This window comes from Stegostoma tigrinum, chromosome 9, assembly GCF_030684315.1.
Source record: "Stegostoma tigrinum isolate sSteTig4 chromosome 9, sSteTig4.hap1, whole genome shotgun sequence".
Lineage (NCBI taxonomy): Eukaryota > Metazoa > Chordata > Chondrichthyes > Orectolobiformes > Stegostomatidae > Stegostoma > Stegostoma tigrinum.
Genome location: NC_081362.1, coordinates 55,430,735 through 55,447,100, shown reverse-complemented (window position 1 = coordinate 55,447,100; position 16,366 = coordinate 55,430,735). Strand labels below are relative to the sequence as shown.

The 16,366-nt window shown below is 36.9% G+C and overlaps 1 protein-coding gene across 8 annotated transcripts in view; it reads right to left on the bottom strand.

The window, feature by feature from the left end:
• Positions 1-16,366, bottom strand: part of flvcr1 (FLVCR heme transporter 1) — a 43,725-nt gene that overhangs the window by 9,352 nt on the left and 18,007 nt on the right. The window contains exons 7-10 of one of the 8 annotated variants that reach the window (XR_007248157.2): positions 11,400-11,505; positions 8,410-8,521; positions 3,198-5,002; positions 1,466-1,521 (exon numbers count right to left, since the gene is read on the bottom strand). Coding sequence is in view for 3 of the 8 variants with exons in the window: in XM_048536700.2 (XP_048392657.1) it covers positions 1,466-1,521; positions 8,410-8,521; positions 11,400-11,505 (274 nt within the window). In the remaining 5 variants the exon portion in view is untranslated. Of the gene's footprint in view, positions 1-1,465; positions 5,003-8,409; positions 8,522-11,399; positions 11,506-14,255; positions 14,351-16,366 lie in introns of those variants that run through there. The other 7 variants (XR_007248156.2, XR_007248155.2, XR_007248154.2 and 4 more) reach the window with 7 other exon arrangements.

Below are 16,366 nucleotides of genomic sequence, written 5' to 3'. Positions count from 1 at the left end.
GCTGGATAAAACTACCTATACTGAATCGCGAGATATTGGTATAGGTTAGGCCATAAATTTCTACTTACTGTAGCTTGGATTTTGTTTGCTGTAAAATAAGACAGTTTGTCCTGTGTTCTACTGTAGTTCCCATGGTGCCTCCAACTCTGTCTTACAGGACAATGGTGGCATCAACAGGCACCTTACCCTATCTGTCTCAACCACAAAGAGCAATGGTGCTTTCAAAAATAAAATTCTTATGCAATGTAAGCATTAATCTTAAGGTCAGCATTTAAACTCATCCCTAACTACGTTCAAAAACACTAGCATTAAGCCACTTTCTTGAATCACTGCAATTCATGCAGTGTAAATATATCTACAATACTGTTAGGGAATGAATTCCACATTTTGACTTTATAGCACTAAAGAAGTGGCAATAGATTTCCAAGCCCAGATGCTGCGCAACATGGAAATTTACTCAAAACATGTCCAAATTTCAACAGTTGTATGTTAAGTAAAGAAAGAGAGATTTGGCAATGGAAAACAATCTGCAACTGATCATGTTTTTTGGAATAGGAACAACTACTTTACAACGATTTTGAGGGTTTTGTAATAGCACTGCTAAAGTCTAATCTCCTGACTGGAAAACAGACATGTCCATTGGAAGCAAACTGACAAAGGCAACTGGTTTGGAAGAATGGAGTCACTTATGAGAAGTTCAGTACATAAGACTCACTATCGCAGGAGGAGATTACACCATGACTCTTGAATTATTTAAATTGTGAGATAAAGACACCTGTTGACAGCAGTGTCAACTATGCACTAAACTCAATTAGAGTTTCAGCAGACATCTAAAAGGGTCAGTTTTGAAGTTTACATCAGTGTGTCATGATGAGAAAACCAAATTTCGATGTGAATTTTATACAAATCCTGAAGTCTATCACATTCAGCTTCTGGGCCAAGAATCAGAGCTCAATCTTTCCTTCAACATTGAGCAAACCTTGCTGCAATAAGGCAATGGAGTAGAGGAAGGTCATTGGGCCTATTATGTCCACTCAGCCATTCAATGAGCTCATTTGATGGTCCTCAACTCTAGATTCTCACTTTTCCCCAACAAATCTTGATTACTGAATGATTAAAGATCTGTCCATCTCAGCCTTGAATACAGTTAATGACCCAGCCGCAACACCCCTTCCACTCACCTTACCAGCTATTTAACTAGTAACTTTAAACGTGGCAACCATAGGCTCTTATCTTAAGTAACTTCAGTAGGTACCTTATTGAATGCCTTTTCAGAATCCAAATATACAATAGTTTCTGGCTCCCCTTTATCTATCCTGTTTATTATCTTCTAAAAGAACTGTATGTATTTGTAAAGAAACTGGAATCTGAAGTCCTAGAATTGCACCCTTTGAACCTGCTTTATCTCAAATGAATTACTACAGAATCCTTTTCCGCAACAGGAAAAGATAAATAATCAACTTACCTGCGCACTTACAGCTACGTTTGCTTGTTGTCTTCTTAGGTCTGATTTTATGAAAACTGTAAAGAAAATAGAAATTATGAAACTATTTATTTTCTGTTGCACACACATTTAATCAACAATGGAACCTATGAAAGTGAACACTTAACAACCTTCCAAAGAAGATTGATTAGTTTACTTACATAGCCAATTAAACCATTAAAAAATTATAATGTCTGTACAGCAAACTTTATTCAGCATCTTTTTAAATCATGAAAAATGAGGCTTTCAAAAATGCATAACATAAAATGAAGGCTTTCAGATACACAGTTTCCATCATTCAAACTAAAGTATTACAAATACATTTCTAGTTATAAAAACATTAGAAAGTATTACTTAAACACATCTCATTTATATTATTTAACAATTTTTTTTAAAAATAATGACAATTCCATTGTAATCAATTACATTTGCTTTAACAACTTTGAGAATGTTATACATATGTCTGTTTATCATTGAAGCCAGCAAGGGACAAAATTTACATATCAGCTGTCAACCTGTCGTTTTTAAAAAAAAATCACTGACAATGAAAATATTTAAATTTACTTGAATAGCAGCACCATACACAAACAAAAAGTATTGAGTTACATTTTTGCAGAGTCCTTACCTCACACAGCTTCCAGACAGAACAATGGCTGAAAATAGTAACACTAACCAATTTAGAAATAAAAATGTCCAGCATATATTAGAAGTCACCAATAGAAGGGAGTGATTTCAAGGCTATATATAAAGAGGACATGAAGGTAGAACTGATGGTTTATCAAAGTAAAGTAATTTTGATAACTGCCACAAAAACATGTTTTAGAGGCACAGTGTGATTTTAATTGCTTGTGATTATTGAGATTATCTTCTTCAAACTTGAGGCCCTCAAGTGACAAACTTAAATAATTCAAATATTTAAAATATTTACATGTGTTTTCATTTTTGGACATTAAATATGTTATTATTGTGCAGGTCAGTCTGAAGTCTCGGGCTTGGAGCAAAAGTTGTAAAGAACGTCAGATGGGAGAACTATCTGTGGAAACTCTACATGGTATCCCAATTTAGTGCAACTGCAATAGAAGTAAGGTTTCTGTTAAAATTTACCTCAACAGCAACCTGCATTATTTATCATCAGTTACATATGGCACAAGTCATGTTCACAGACGCCCATGAGAGATATAAAACATTGCAGAGTGCTGGTTGAGAAGTCACATGTATTTCACAACACTAATTGTTATATTATTTTAAAAGGCCGTGAGCTTTATATTGTAATTTGTACAGAGTTCCAAATAAAAAGGCCTCAAATCACTCCCGGCTATTCTTTCTGCTCCAGTGTTGTTGCATTAAAGCTACAACAAAGCTCAAGTACAGAAGCTAATTCACCATTTTATACCTGCATACCTGATAAGTAGTGTGTGCAGATTTAGGTTATGACAGTTGTGCAGTGGCTCCATTCTTTTCAAGTTTATGCTTTAAACTGAAGTTTAATCAAAAGATGGTTCATGCAGTTAATGTTACCCACTGGATTTAATAGTTGTGTTAGAAGCATCTCATAAGAGATATAACATATGCAACCTGCCCTTAACGCCCAATGAAGAATTCACAAGGTTCAAGTGTGCATATTTAACATGAAAAGGATTTAATAAAAAGACATTTCACTATTAAGTCATACCCCTACACAGATTCATTACCTGTAACAACAACAGTTGCATACCATGTCTAGTGGCTGGAGGAAAAAAATTGTCACTTTTCCACATCAGATGGTGGACAGACTAGAGTATGAACCTTCTGCTGGAGAAACAAAAAATAAACTGACACTATCTTGACGTGTACAGAATAGTGGTTATAGCAGGTCAGTTGATCAGGGTTTCTTTGTGCTTAAGAGTTAGAAATTTATTTTTGACAGCCCCAGCCAGCATCAAGTACTCCTGACATGGTCAGGTAATGGTCAGATGCAGAGTAAAACTCCCTTTAAACTGCCCCAACAAAGTATCTTAACAGCAACCTCAGAACACCAGTGTGATATTTCCTCATCAGCTATTTTCATAGCTTCAAGAAACAGATTGCCACCTGGTGTCAAACATACAGGAAGCCCTGTGTGTTGGAACTAAGTGAATTAAAGAAAAGATTTTGAGATTACTGGACTCAATTCATGCCAAGTCTTTTTAAACAAATTAAAAGGAGGTTTTCCTTCCATACATTCAGCTTTATTTCAACACACGTCCCATGAGAGGACAGTGTTCCAATCCACAGCACCATCAAATCCCCATCAGAATTCTTTCTGGTTACACGATGGTTTCTGTTACTAGCAGCAGCAGCATAATGCCGCCTTACCCTTACACGATTTTCCACGGACAGTCACAATCTTGGTTCGTTCATGAAGACTGGTTATATTTCTTTCCTAAAACCTAAACAGACTAGCTTCACAATTGACTTGTTAATACAAACATGTCAGTAAACCAAACAAGAGCGGGGTGTGCCCACAATGTTGCAGAACACACAAGAGTTCACAGGATGTCAAACTTGAAGAATGAAGGCTTAATAGTTCATGAGCATCACACTGACTCTGAAAAGGTGTTATGTTTTTGAAAAGTGCTCCATCTGTCTTTATAATTTACATTACTTTATCTCCCTTTCATTGAGCTTTCCATTCACATTTATTCATCAAGTGAACGTCTGCCCTTACCACTGCTTTTTTCTTTCCTTACCGCCACTTGCATAGCCACCATGTTTTGCCATATGCCTTTATTTCAAGTGACAGAAGTGATCAGCATTTTAATATTCACGCACTGTATAGAGAAGAGATACTGGAAATCTGTTAGAAAGCTGCAATACATTCAAGGAGCTCTGATGGAGTCACTGTACTTAGTTGAGAATTTGTGCACAACTTCAGGTTTTGAGACTATTAGTAGCAGCCTCCCACAGGAGAGCAATTCATCATTACGGAACCTCAACCAATCGCACGGGGCCCCCTTGCTTCCCCTTGTCTAAATCTCAAGAATGAGGCGAGGTAGTTTTAACCACCCAGAGCTGCATCTGGATAACCAGAAGAGCATGTTGGGTTGAAACTCATTCATACCCCTACAAGGAAGTTGGTCTCTTTCCAATTTTGTCAAAAATTCTTCAGTGATTTATTCCACCAGGATTTAAAGGTATAATGGAGTGAAGTTTTCTAAACATGTTTTCTGGATTTCAATCTTCAGCCATGTACTTCAAGAGAAGGATCTAACATTATTCCTCAAAAATAAAACTGCCCTTTCGCTATCTTGGGAATCTAACAAAAGCTAAAACTCACATCTCAAAATTCTCTAATTATGCACTACCAATAACTTGCATACAACTTTCTAATTAACTGATTTACCTAGCTGATTTTCTTTGCATAAATGCTGTGAAATCCTACTGTAATTTACTATATGTATTTACAGTACTCAACATACAATCAAAACTTAGTACCTGTAGTTTGTTGAACTGGCTATATACTTCCTGTGCTGGAGAGAGGAGCAGCTGGTAAAAGGAGCTCTGCGATTTATTAGGAAAAAAACTGGGTAAATTGGTTAAGAATATACAATACTTTGGGTGGAGAGTGTGCATAATGTTTACAGTTACAGTCAGTTGAATTTTTTTTTTAAATCAACAAACTTTGAAGGTATACAAGATTTGAGTTTGTAAAGTTCAAGATTTGCTGCAGCTTTTTCTCCAGTGAGAGTAAAAGCCTAATGAGAGCAGCAAGGATTCTCAAAATGAAGTTGCTGACAGACAACACTGGAACTTAAGAAATCCAAAAATAAAATGCAGCTGAATATAGAACCCCCAGGGATACCAGAGAATCAACAGTGGATGAAACACAGTATTCTTAAGGAGAACCTATTGGTCAAAAAGGTGACAAAAAGTAAATAAAAGCAAGAAGCATACTAGGTGTAAGATTGTGTTTTGAAAAAAGACATTTAAAAAAATTACACACGAATGAAATCTACAAGTAAAATGATGAAAGAACTGCAAGTTACTCAAGGTCACATAATTACAGCCTCAAAAGAATTTTCTGCAGTTATCCAGCAGGTAGAAACTACCGAATTCCTCAGGTGAATGTGCCAAAAGACAGTGCATGTATCCTCATTATGAAATCAATAGCAGCATTTCTAAACAAAATGGTGCAGACGATATAATGGCACTGGTGATTATTGCCATTCTCATCAGGAATGCAGGGTGGAGGTAAGCCTAAAAGAAGTGAATTGAGAGAGAATATAAAGTGCAGCACCTCATTTTCCAGGAGCAATGGTAAAGGACATAGGAAGATAGGCGGATGTTCCAATAAAGGCAATGTGGGTGACCCAAATGTCTCTTGAAAGTCCAGGACAAATAAATAGTTAGAAATATTAGAAAAGTGAGGAGGTACAAATTGTGTTGTATCTATATCCAGGGTATAAACAAGCAGGATACCATGTAACAAATAAATCACTGAATTATGCATTGAATGTATCTAGCTTTTGAGAGAAAAATAACTGATAACCACAAATCAGATAGGGAAAACAAACGTGCATTAGCAAACCAAAATCAAAGTAGGAGGTTAGAAATGCAGCTAATATAAATGCAATATATGAAATCACAATCTAAACAGAATTAGCAAGAGATAAAGCTACTCTAATGGAAGATTTCCAAATGGCAGTTAGGCAGGAAACTATTGCTTCTGCTCAATGATAAAACAGCTAAGAATGAATAACAACTGATAGATAAAATAAATGTAGTCGAAATTAACAAAAGCAGAATAATTGGGGGAAAAAAAAACTTATGAGTAGAAAGTAGTCAAGAATGTTTAAATGCTTAGGTAAATAGAAGAGTCAACTTAAGAAAGTTGGGCACCCTGAAGCAACGAGTACAAACCAGGAAAAATTAAAAAAGGATGGAGTGAACAGTTTAACAGGGAAAAAATGTATTATTTAATACAATAGAAGCACTACAGCTGGTCTATAAAATGTGTAGCATTCAGAAATCCATCAGAAATGCCTAATAGCCTAGAAAGGAATTAAAGACTGGTTTTACGGTGGCCCCTAAATAGGTAGATTTGATACTCAAATTAAGCTTTTGACAAGAACAACTGCATAGATTCAAAGTTAGATTAAAACACTTACAAAATGGAGTAAGGAGGGCAAGTTAAAAATGAAACTTAGTGCAAAGATTATTCCTATGAAACATACTGGAACCCCTGCTGTAAACAGGGAGTGCTAAAAATGATAATATTTTTAAGAGAAAGGAGAAACAAATGAAATAAAAACTCTTCTTCCACAAGATGAAAAAGACGACTGGAGATAGGCGCAAAGAAAATTCAGAAGTTCTCTCTCAATTGTTAAGAAATCAATCGGTTTTTTTTAAATGAAGAAGTTTAGCAGACAGGTTAAGAAATGATGTCAATATTGATATTTCACATCAGTCTTCATTTAAGGAAGTACTAAACAGATTCTAAGTGCAATCAAATTGATTAAAAAAAAATTGGAATTAAAGTAGAGTAATTAACAAACTGAAGGTATTAAAAAAAAACTTTAGAATGACCAAAAATCAAGCCACAAGATGCTAACTGACGTATCTAGTCATCCAGCAGCTCCATGAACATTATAAATGGTATATTAAGCTGTAATTGTGTTTTTTTAAAAGCAATAGGTTATGTCCCATAAGAATGGAATTAGGTGGAGATGCAGTTAACATTAACAGAAGTAATGTCCAGTCAAGCTTATTTGGATCTTCAAATGCCATCTAATAAAGTTAAACAGGAGAGGAGTCTGATTGCTCTAAATGAACATAAATTGGCTAAGAACAGGAGTCGGAGATGATGAGAGGCATCAGCGGAGACATTGAACCAGCTGTTTTGACTTCCCTGTAATTTAAAAATGATCTGAACGCAGAATGTTGCAAATGATTTAAAATTCTGTTGATAATGCCAGGTAATAGGCAGATCAGTAGTGTAAAGGAAATGGAAAGCATTCCAAAAATCTAAGTGAGTTCAAAGTGATTGCAGAAGAAAAACCAGATGGAAAATTAGAACAGTAAACACATGCTTGCATACAAAAGGAATATGCACCGAGTGATGGAAAGCAATTTAGGTGAAGAACAACTTTTCACTAAAAGGATTCAGTTAATGCAAAGCTGCTACTACATCAAACTTCTGGAAAGTAGCTCAAATAACAAAATTGAATTAGGTTATCAGAGCCCAGTGTAACTTACGATTTGATCTCACTGGGAACACCCTACATGATTTTAAACAAAGGATATCAATGCATTGTAGAATGTTCGCAGAGCAAGATAACTGGAGACTTGGGGCCTTAAGTTGCAAAGAGAACCGCAAATATTTCTGAACATGGACTGATCACAAACAGTAAGGGAAAACTTAGTAACGCTGAAAGCTGAGTAAAAGATTGAAAGAAAGTATCTTTCTCTCTCTTCTCCATATTCAAAAGCAGTCAATGCAATGTCAACGAAATCTTGAAAAAGCTGGACAAATATTTAAAGAACCAACGTGAAGGTTCCAAGTGCAACAAAGACACAAGTGGAACAGTCAGCATTCAGAGGCGCATATTACATGGTTGGATTAATCCAGAGGTTTTACTTCATGACTCATCAGGTGGAAGGGCTGGAAGTGATGGAAAGAGAAAAAATAAAGGAAGAATAGAAGTGGGTTTGGGTAAAATTTCAGAGCTTTATCATCTTGGGTTTTATCAGTCATTGGCTGCCTCCTTCTTAAGATTGATAGGGCTGAGTGTAGTCCTGAATAGGAAAGAACGTACAAGATCTGTGGAGGGAATGGCCTTGATGGTCTGAATAGCCTTTTTTTCCTTGTTCCACATTGCATTTTATGTATATAGAAGATTAAAGTGCTGCTTCCCTCAGACAGAAATTTATTACACAACAATTGTCAAATAGTAAAAGCAGTTATTTACCTGTAAGAAGGATTCCCACAAAGATCCAAGAACAAAGAAAAAGATTTCCAGCTAATGTGCCGTAATCAGCTTTCAACTTTCCTTGGGCCAGAGTGAACACAATTCCAAATAGCTGCAATAAAATTAAAACAAAACTTTAATGAAGTAGCTGACCACGATTCCGCTTGAAGGAATGAACAAGTTTGCATAGAGCTCGACAATACCTCACCAAGTGATCATTATGAGTGTGCTAAATGCTGGCAAGATATTTGAAAGCCAGAAAACAATTCTCTCCACAGGAAATCAGCCTATGTGGAGTATCAGCCAATATTGCCATACAGCAACCAGGAGCTCAAACACCAAATGTGGTGCCTTCAGTCATCCATAATTCAACAACTTAACAAATAGTCATACCAAAGATTTCTATCAGAAACTACAAAATATATTTAAACAATGGGAAAGAATTCATCCAGATTAAATAGCTTCCTACTAAATTCATGTCAATTCTCTACGGACAAACAACATGCTAGCCAATATTTTGGGTCATCGTTTTTAATTAATTATCATTGTCAAATGCTGGGCACTGAAAATGATCTGTTACAAGTGTGGAGCTTAATAAGGTTTTAAATAGTTTGATACAAAAAAATCCAAAATCTAACATAAAGCTCATTTTTTCACCCCTTTTAATTGCATTTTCCTTTATAATGGATTAACCATTTAAAATACCCATTCTATTGTATACACTATATACATCCTTCTCAGCCCCTGTGCTGCTAATTTCACAATCCTTCAGTCAGACTGGTTAAGGGCACAGTTGATTACATCACTTAGGTCCCAGAACTCTGGTTTTATCTTGCCAAGACATTTTCATCTCAATACTTCCAACAACTTGTAGCGCGAAAGATCGATGCTGTTAACCTGGCATTGGTAAATCTAGCTAACGGCAGCCATTGCAAATTATGGATCTATGCCATTAAGCATGAAATATTAGTCCATACAGTTTGAGAGGGAGAAACTGGAATCAGTTGTAACGTTATTACAATTCAATAATGGTAGCTACAAAAGACATGAGGTCAGAGTAGACTGGACAGTGGAGCAGCAATTGCATACGTTTCTGAGAGTGATTAGGGAGCCATAGTAGAAATTCATCCTAAGACAAAACAACACAATAAGAAGAGGATGAGGTAACCATGGCTGACAAGGGAAGTTAAAGTAAGATAGAGGCAAGAGTGAATACTGTGCCACTAGAAAATGAGGGTGGAGAAATACCAAGGGGGTATAAAGAAATAGTGGACGAATAGGTATTTTGCATCAATCTTCATGGGGGAAGACACCAGTGGCAGACCAGAATTTAAAGGGAGTCAGGGAGCAGAGGGGAGTGCAGTGGCCATTGCTAAGGAGAAAAGGAAGTTAGAAGGTCTGACAGGTGGTTAAATCCTAGCCTAGATGGACTACACACCAGGCTTCTGAAGGAGTTAACTGAGGAGACTGTGCAAGCATTGGCAGTGATCTTCCAGAAATCAATGCAGTCAGAGAGGGTCCTACAGGGCTGAAAAATGACTAACGAAACACCACTGTATAACAGGTGCAGCAGGAAGAATATAAACTATAGGCTGGTTAGGCTGACCTTGCTCATTTGTAAGATTTGAGAGTTCATTATTAAGGATGAGATTGCAGAGTACTGCAAGTGCCTGGTAAAAATCGGGCTGACTAAGTATTTGTTGGCCAGTAACAAGCAAGTTAGATAATGGAGGGCGAATGGACATGATCTATCTGGATTTCCTAAAGGTTTTTCTTAAGGTGCCACACAAGAGACAGCTCAACACGGTAAGAGCCCTTGGTACTAGGGACAAGGTACTGGCATGGATACAGGATTGGTTGATTGACAGAAGGCAGACAGCAGGGATAAAAGGATGTTTTACAGGACGGCAGCCAGTGACTTGTGAATGTCCACAGGAGTTAGGGTTGGGATCTGTATGAAGGAACTGAGGGTGTTGCTGCTAAGTCTGCCCATATCACACAGATAGGAGGAAGAACAGGTAGCACTGAGGTAACAGGGAGGCTGCAGAAGAACTTGGACGGACTAGAAAAGTTGGTAAAGAAATTACAGATGGGAATATAACGTGAGAAAGTGAAGTTATGCACTGTGGTAGGAAGAATAGGTATAAAGTGTTTTCTAAACGAGGAAAGGGTTCGGAAATCTGAAATAAAAAGGGACTTGGGGGTACTAGTTCAAGATTCTCTTAAGGTTCGGTCAGCAGTTAGGAATGCGAATGCAGTGTCAGCATTCATTTCAAGAGGGCTAAAATTCAAGAGCAGAAGTGTACTGCTGGAACTGTAGACGGCTCTGGTCAGACCACATTTGGGATACTATATGCAGCTTTGGGTTCACTATTTAAGGAAGGATGTGCTGGCATTAAAGGGGATTCAGAGGCGTGAATAGAATAAGCATGGGAAGATGCAGGAGAGGCTAAGGCCTGAGGGTGCAACCTCAGAGAGATTACCCTTTAGATCAGATGTGAGGTATTTTACAGCCTGAGGCTGGTTAATCTGTGGAACTCATTGCAGTAGCAGAGATTAAGTCACTGAGTGTATTTAAGGAAGAGATAGATAAGACTCTTGATTACTAAAGGATCAAGAGTTATGGGAAAAGGCAGGAGCATGAGGTTGAGAAACAGACCAGTAATAATCAAATCATGAAGCAAACTCAATGAGCCGAATTGCCTAATTCTGCTCTTAAGGTTTTATGATCAAGACAGAGCAAACTGCTTAAATTTGCATAATTAAAATTTAGGTCTAGTATACTTTTACTTGATGAAAGAAATTTATTTTAAGGGTTAGTGTCAGATCAACACTCCGTATTTAAATAAACAAATGATGAGAAGGCATAGTTGATTATACATTCATCATCTTCATTATCAAAATGACAAAATGTTCCTAACTAACTTAAGAAATATTGATATTATTGATCTCTGCTCCTCCAAATCATAAACTACCATCCAATCTCTTACCTGTGCAGATGCATTGAGGAGTCCAGATGATGTCCCCTCTGGTTCTGGGTAAGTTATTTCTACACCAAACTCAAATCCCAATGGAAGATAACCAGTCATGAAAAAACTGAAAATATAAAAACGTATTTAGTCACTTTGCATAAAAAACGCAGTAAATAACCAACTGCAAAAAGTATTTTTGAATCCTTTGGTGACTGAACTTTCAAACAGTCCAGTTCTAATTTCAGCTGTGAAACACTGAGTAAATACAAATCATTTTATTCATGTACAAAAATACTTCCAAACATTTTAAAAAGATTCAGATACTTACAATAGTCTAATGGTAATGAAAATATTTATTTTGACTTCAATACTTAGCAAATGCAAGTTCTTTCATTGAAAGAAATTTTAGAGAATTAAAAAGCTAGATCTGGCATTGAAAATACTAAGCTACTTTCCCAGGTTATTCAAATTAACCCCCAAGTATTGCATCTGTACTATATATAGATTGCCAGATCACTTTAGCTGTTAGAACTACAAGTATACATGTTATCCATGTTCATCTAGAAACTCAAGCCCACGATAACTTGTGGACTAAAGATCTTAATACAAACATGTGGAAACCATTCTTTAAAATGGAAGCATAACGTACTTATCTTAGATTTTGCTTCAAAACTAGAAATGACAAACAATTTTTACTACACATTCAAACTACATGCCTTCCCTCATGTTTATGTGGCAAATATTTACTATAGTTAAACTTTAGTTGTTTGCAATAAATTGTTAGCATTCCTCTGGATTGTCTGTACTAAACTTCTTCCACACATTATTTAACAAATATAAAAAAGGTAATTTTGGGTATTGCTGAAAAATATAGTCAAAGATTTTCATCACACAACTCAACTAAGTACTAGATGAAACACTTCTACTAATTACAGCAGAATATGGGGAACGTCCTCTGGAAAATTGATGCTGAGAGATCTGGGTGTTCAGGTCCATTGTTCCCTGAAGGTGGCAACGCAGGTCAATAGAGTGGTCAAGAAGGTATACGGCATGCTTTCCTTCATCAGACAGGGTACTGAGCACAAGAGTTGGCAGGTCATGTTACACTTGTATAAGACTTTTGTTCCACCACATTTAGAGTACTGCGTACAGTTATGGTTGCCACATTACCAAAAGGATATGGACGCTTTGGAGAGGGTGCAGAGTAGGTTCACCAGGATGTTGCCTGGAATGGAGGGCGCTAGCTACAAAGAGAGGTTGAGTAGATTAGGATTATATTCATTAGAAAGATGGAGATTGAAGGGGAACCTGATTGAGGTCTACAAAATCATGAAGGGTATAGACAAGGTGGATAGCAAGAAGCTTTTTCCCCCAGAGTGGGGGTCTCAATTACTAGGGGTAATGAGTTCGAAGTGAGAGGAGGTAAGTTTATGGGAGATATGCGTGGAAAGTTCTTTACGCAGAGGGTGGGGTGTGCCTGGAGCGTGTTGCCAGCGGAGGTGGTAGACGCAGACAGGATAGCGTCTTTTAAGACGTGTGGGGACGGGTACATGATGGGCAGGGAGCAAAGGGATACAGACCCTTAGAAAATAGATGACAGGTTTAGACCAAGGATCTCGAGTGGCGCAGGCTTGGACAGCTGAAGGACCTGTTCCTGAGCTGAAATCTTCTTTGTTCTTTGTAATGTGCATTTTCTCAGAAATACTTAAATTTTGCACTATCGAATGACATGTAATCATACTTTTCCCTTGAGTAAGATTTGAAAATTGAAAATTTATCTTCCAACACTGCACTTCACATCTGCAGTACAACAGGCAGCCAAATTTAACTGGTAGTTAATGAGGAAAGCCTCATTAAATAAACAAATACCCACAAATCATTCCTCCCCTCATCACCAAATGCTTCAAGAGTTTCTAAAATAGTTCTCAAATTAAGTCAATGATAAGCAGGCATCAATAACTGAAATGGTACAGTCAAAATGCCTTTCTATTTTGGGCAAAGCTATAAACAAAGGAGCTAACTTGGATTTAATCGCAAACCTAGCTAAGTAAGGATGAGGATTGAAGAACGACACTGAACTGAATGGGGCGGGGGGAGGGGGGTGTTGGGCTGGGGTAACTGCATTTCAACCTTATTAATGTATCAACTGTACCATCAACATTTCCTGGGGTGCATCCCTAGTTAATGGCATCAGTTGAGTTACTTTCTCATGTTTGAAACTGAAGTTTGGGTCAGATCAATTTACCCTGGCTATCCTACACTAGTTTCAAGCATTAATGCCATTAGAATTAATATTTGGATGAATAAAGGTGCAACGTAAGTCAGCTACACAGGTGTTAAACTCTTCAATTGCGACAACCAACAGAAACATCAATACTGCTCTGCAGAGTGTAAAAAAAAAGTACATAACATTTGTAGCAATGACACTGCTACAAAGAAAATTTAAATTACTTGGGAAGGGGCATGCTAAATTGGAGCAAAGGTAATGGATTTGACACTGATAAAATAAAACTTCTAAATACTAAAATCTATATTATTTATTATGTTGTTGATACTACTAAATTCATGCATATACAACTCCAACTTTTTGTGGGTACAATGGTATATTAAGCACAAATCTGAAGTTCTCAATGTCAAGACTTTTACTGGCGTACTCTACAAGAGTCCCCCAAGTTCTACTAGAAAAAGTAGTGGTTATTTTAATAAACTGCACATGTGCTAGTTAATGCACACATGAATCATGTTATGCACTACAGATTCTGTCAGAACTGTAACACAGGGGTCACAAAATGGTTCAGGACAGTTGAACTAATAAACAAACTGGCTTTAAAAGAAGAAGTGATCTCTGACCCCCTTCGATTTTTGGGCACGTACTGAAGTGACAGCTTCCAGTGAATCATCTTTTTCACTTGCGGGTTTATAGTCATCGAGACGACCAAACTGTGTGCTTATTCAGCTGTTGTTCACCACTAAAAATTGGGCACCACATGAAGGAAAAGGTTGGAAAACTGATAGTCAGTTCATAATTCAACAGTGCAATTAACTAATTGTACATCATATGGTATTTTAGACATGTCATATTTAATATAGATTACACTAAAGTGAGTGCAAAACAAATCTATTCAATCTACATTTCACTGAATAGTCAGTAACGTTAGTAAGTTTAGTGACTTAGCAATCAAAAAGAGATAAACAAAATAATCATGGCAAGCCACAGTAGAGGGAATAGAGGCAATTGAGTGAGCACCTTATTCATTTTAAATGTGAACACAGACTAGCAAAGACACTACTATATCTGCAACTATAACTTGTATTTAAATTCTGAAGTAAAAAAGAACAAAATTTATAAACATGTTAATAGAACATCCACCATTTCAAACAGATTTTTTTTTATTACAGTGTCCTGGAGCTTGAGCGAAAACCCTTACAGCTGTCTGGAAGAGTTCAACTGCTCCAGTGCACGCAGCTTTCAATATATGTGCGCTATGGCCACAATTCAGTATATTTGGTATGCTCACCTCAGAATGAGAAGGTCAAACCTTCTCAAAAGTTCAAAGCTAGGGTAGGAATTATTCCACTCAGCTCTGAGATTTATCTTTCAACCTGTATGGCATAGATTTTCCTTAACGAAAGGTGGGTGACCACCTCTTCCCAAGCTTTTGTTAATAGTGCTCTTGAACCAGCTCTTTGGAGGTGTGCAGTTGACTTCCCTCCCTTGCTCTGGGGAAGTATCTCCCCTAGACTAACTGGTTGAGATCAAGAACTCACCATACAAGGAATCGCGCGGTGAACCCATGTCCATTACTCTGTGGCGCAACATGTTAGTACACCACTGGGCCACCTACAAACATTTTAAAAAACATTATGTCCCTAACAAGTATTAAAGAACAATAAAAAGCGGATACATTGTCACAAATAAACTTGATAAAGATTCCATTACATCTCAATGGAGGGTTCAATGGACAAGCTCATTTATTGCATTTTATTGCCTGGACTGATTAACTTGAATACATGAAACTAAACTCACTGACAAGCATTTAAGACTAATCCTGAAACGTTTCTAGTTTTCAGCCTGAATACAATGTAAAAAAAAGATGGTCTGTATGTCACACAAAAAACCCAAAATATTATACGCATTGGGACACTGTGTGACTGTGTCAATTACACCGAAAATTTAAATTGTTGAGGATCACAACAGGAGTTGCAAATAATTACTAAATGCAGAACTATAATATGCTACTTAAAAAGGTATAGAAAATTTCTAATCACGATTCCAAACTCCATTTTATTCTAATATCCCAATTAAGTGTTTTAAAGGCTTTTAGTCAAGACATAATAATCACTCAAGAACATGCAGAGAAAGAACAGTTGCTGGCAGTTTTGAGACTGCACTTGCTGAGACTCTCAATCAGGAGTTCAAAGATAAATTATTCCATTCCCAAAATATATTTGCACCTTCCAAAACTTAGCAACTTGAGCTTTCAATATTTAAAGGAATGCAAGTTGTAAAAGTCACCTAATTGTCAACACTTACTCATTCAATAGAAATACCATTCAGTAATAAATTAATGTCAAGTCAGAGACATCAGACTCCCCTGATGACTCAGCGGTTTATTTAGTGATTTGTTTAAACAGACCACGAAGTTCCTGTGTTTTGATCTTCAGTCTGTGTCATGTTAGTTAATAGAGATACAGACAATGGGATGGAACCTACTACTGTGGCATGGAAGGGGGTGAAAAATAAGGCTGAATTCCCAATTCTAACTTCTATCCAGTGTGCAGATAACATGTCAGAACAGGCAGGACTGAAATGTGATATCCGCTGAAGAATACCTTGATGACGTGCAAACCTTGATACTGATTATCAGGTTGAAACTATGCCTTAGCAAGGAGCCATTAACCAGAGGAGGGAGGAATGTTGACAAAGAAAAAAATTACCAAGAAAGTTTTACGAATTTTAATGTGATTAAATACTGCATTTTAAA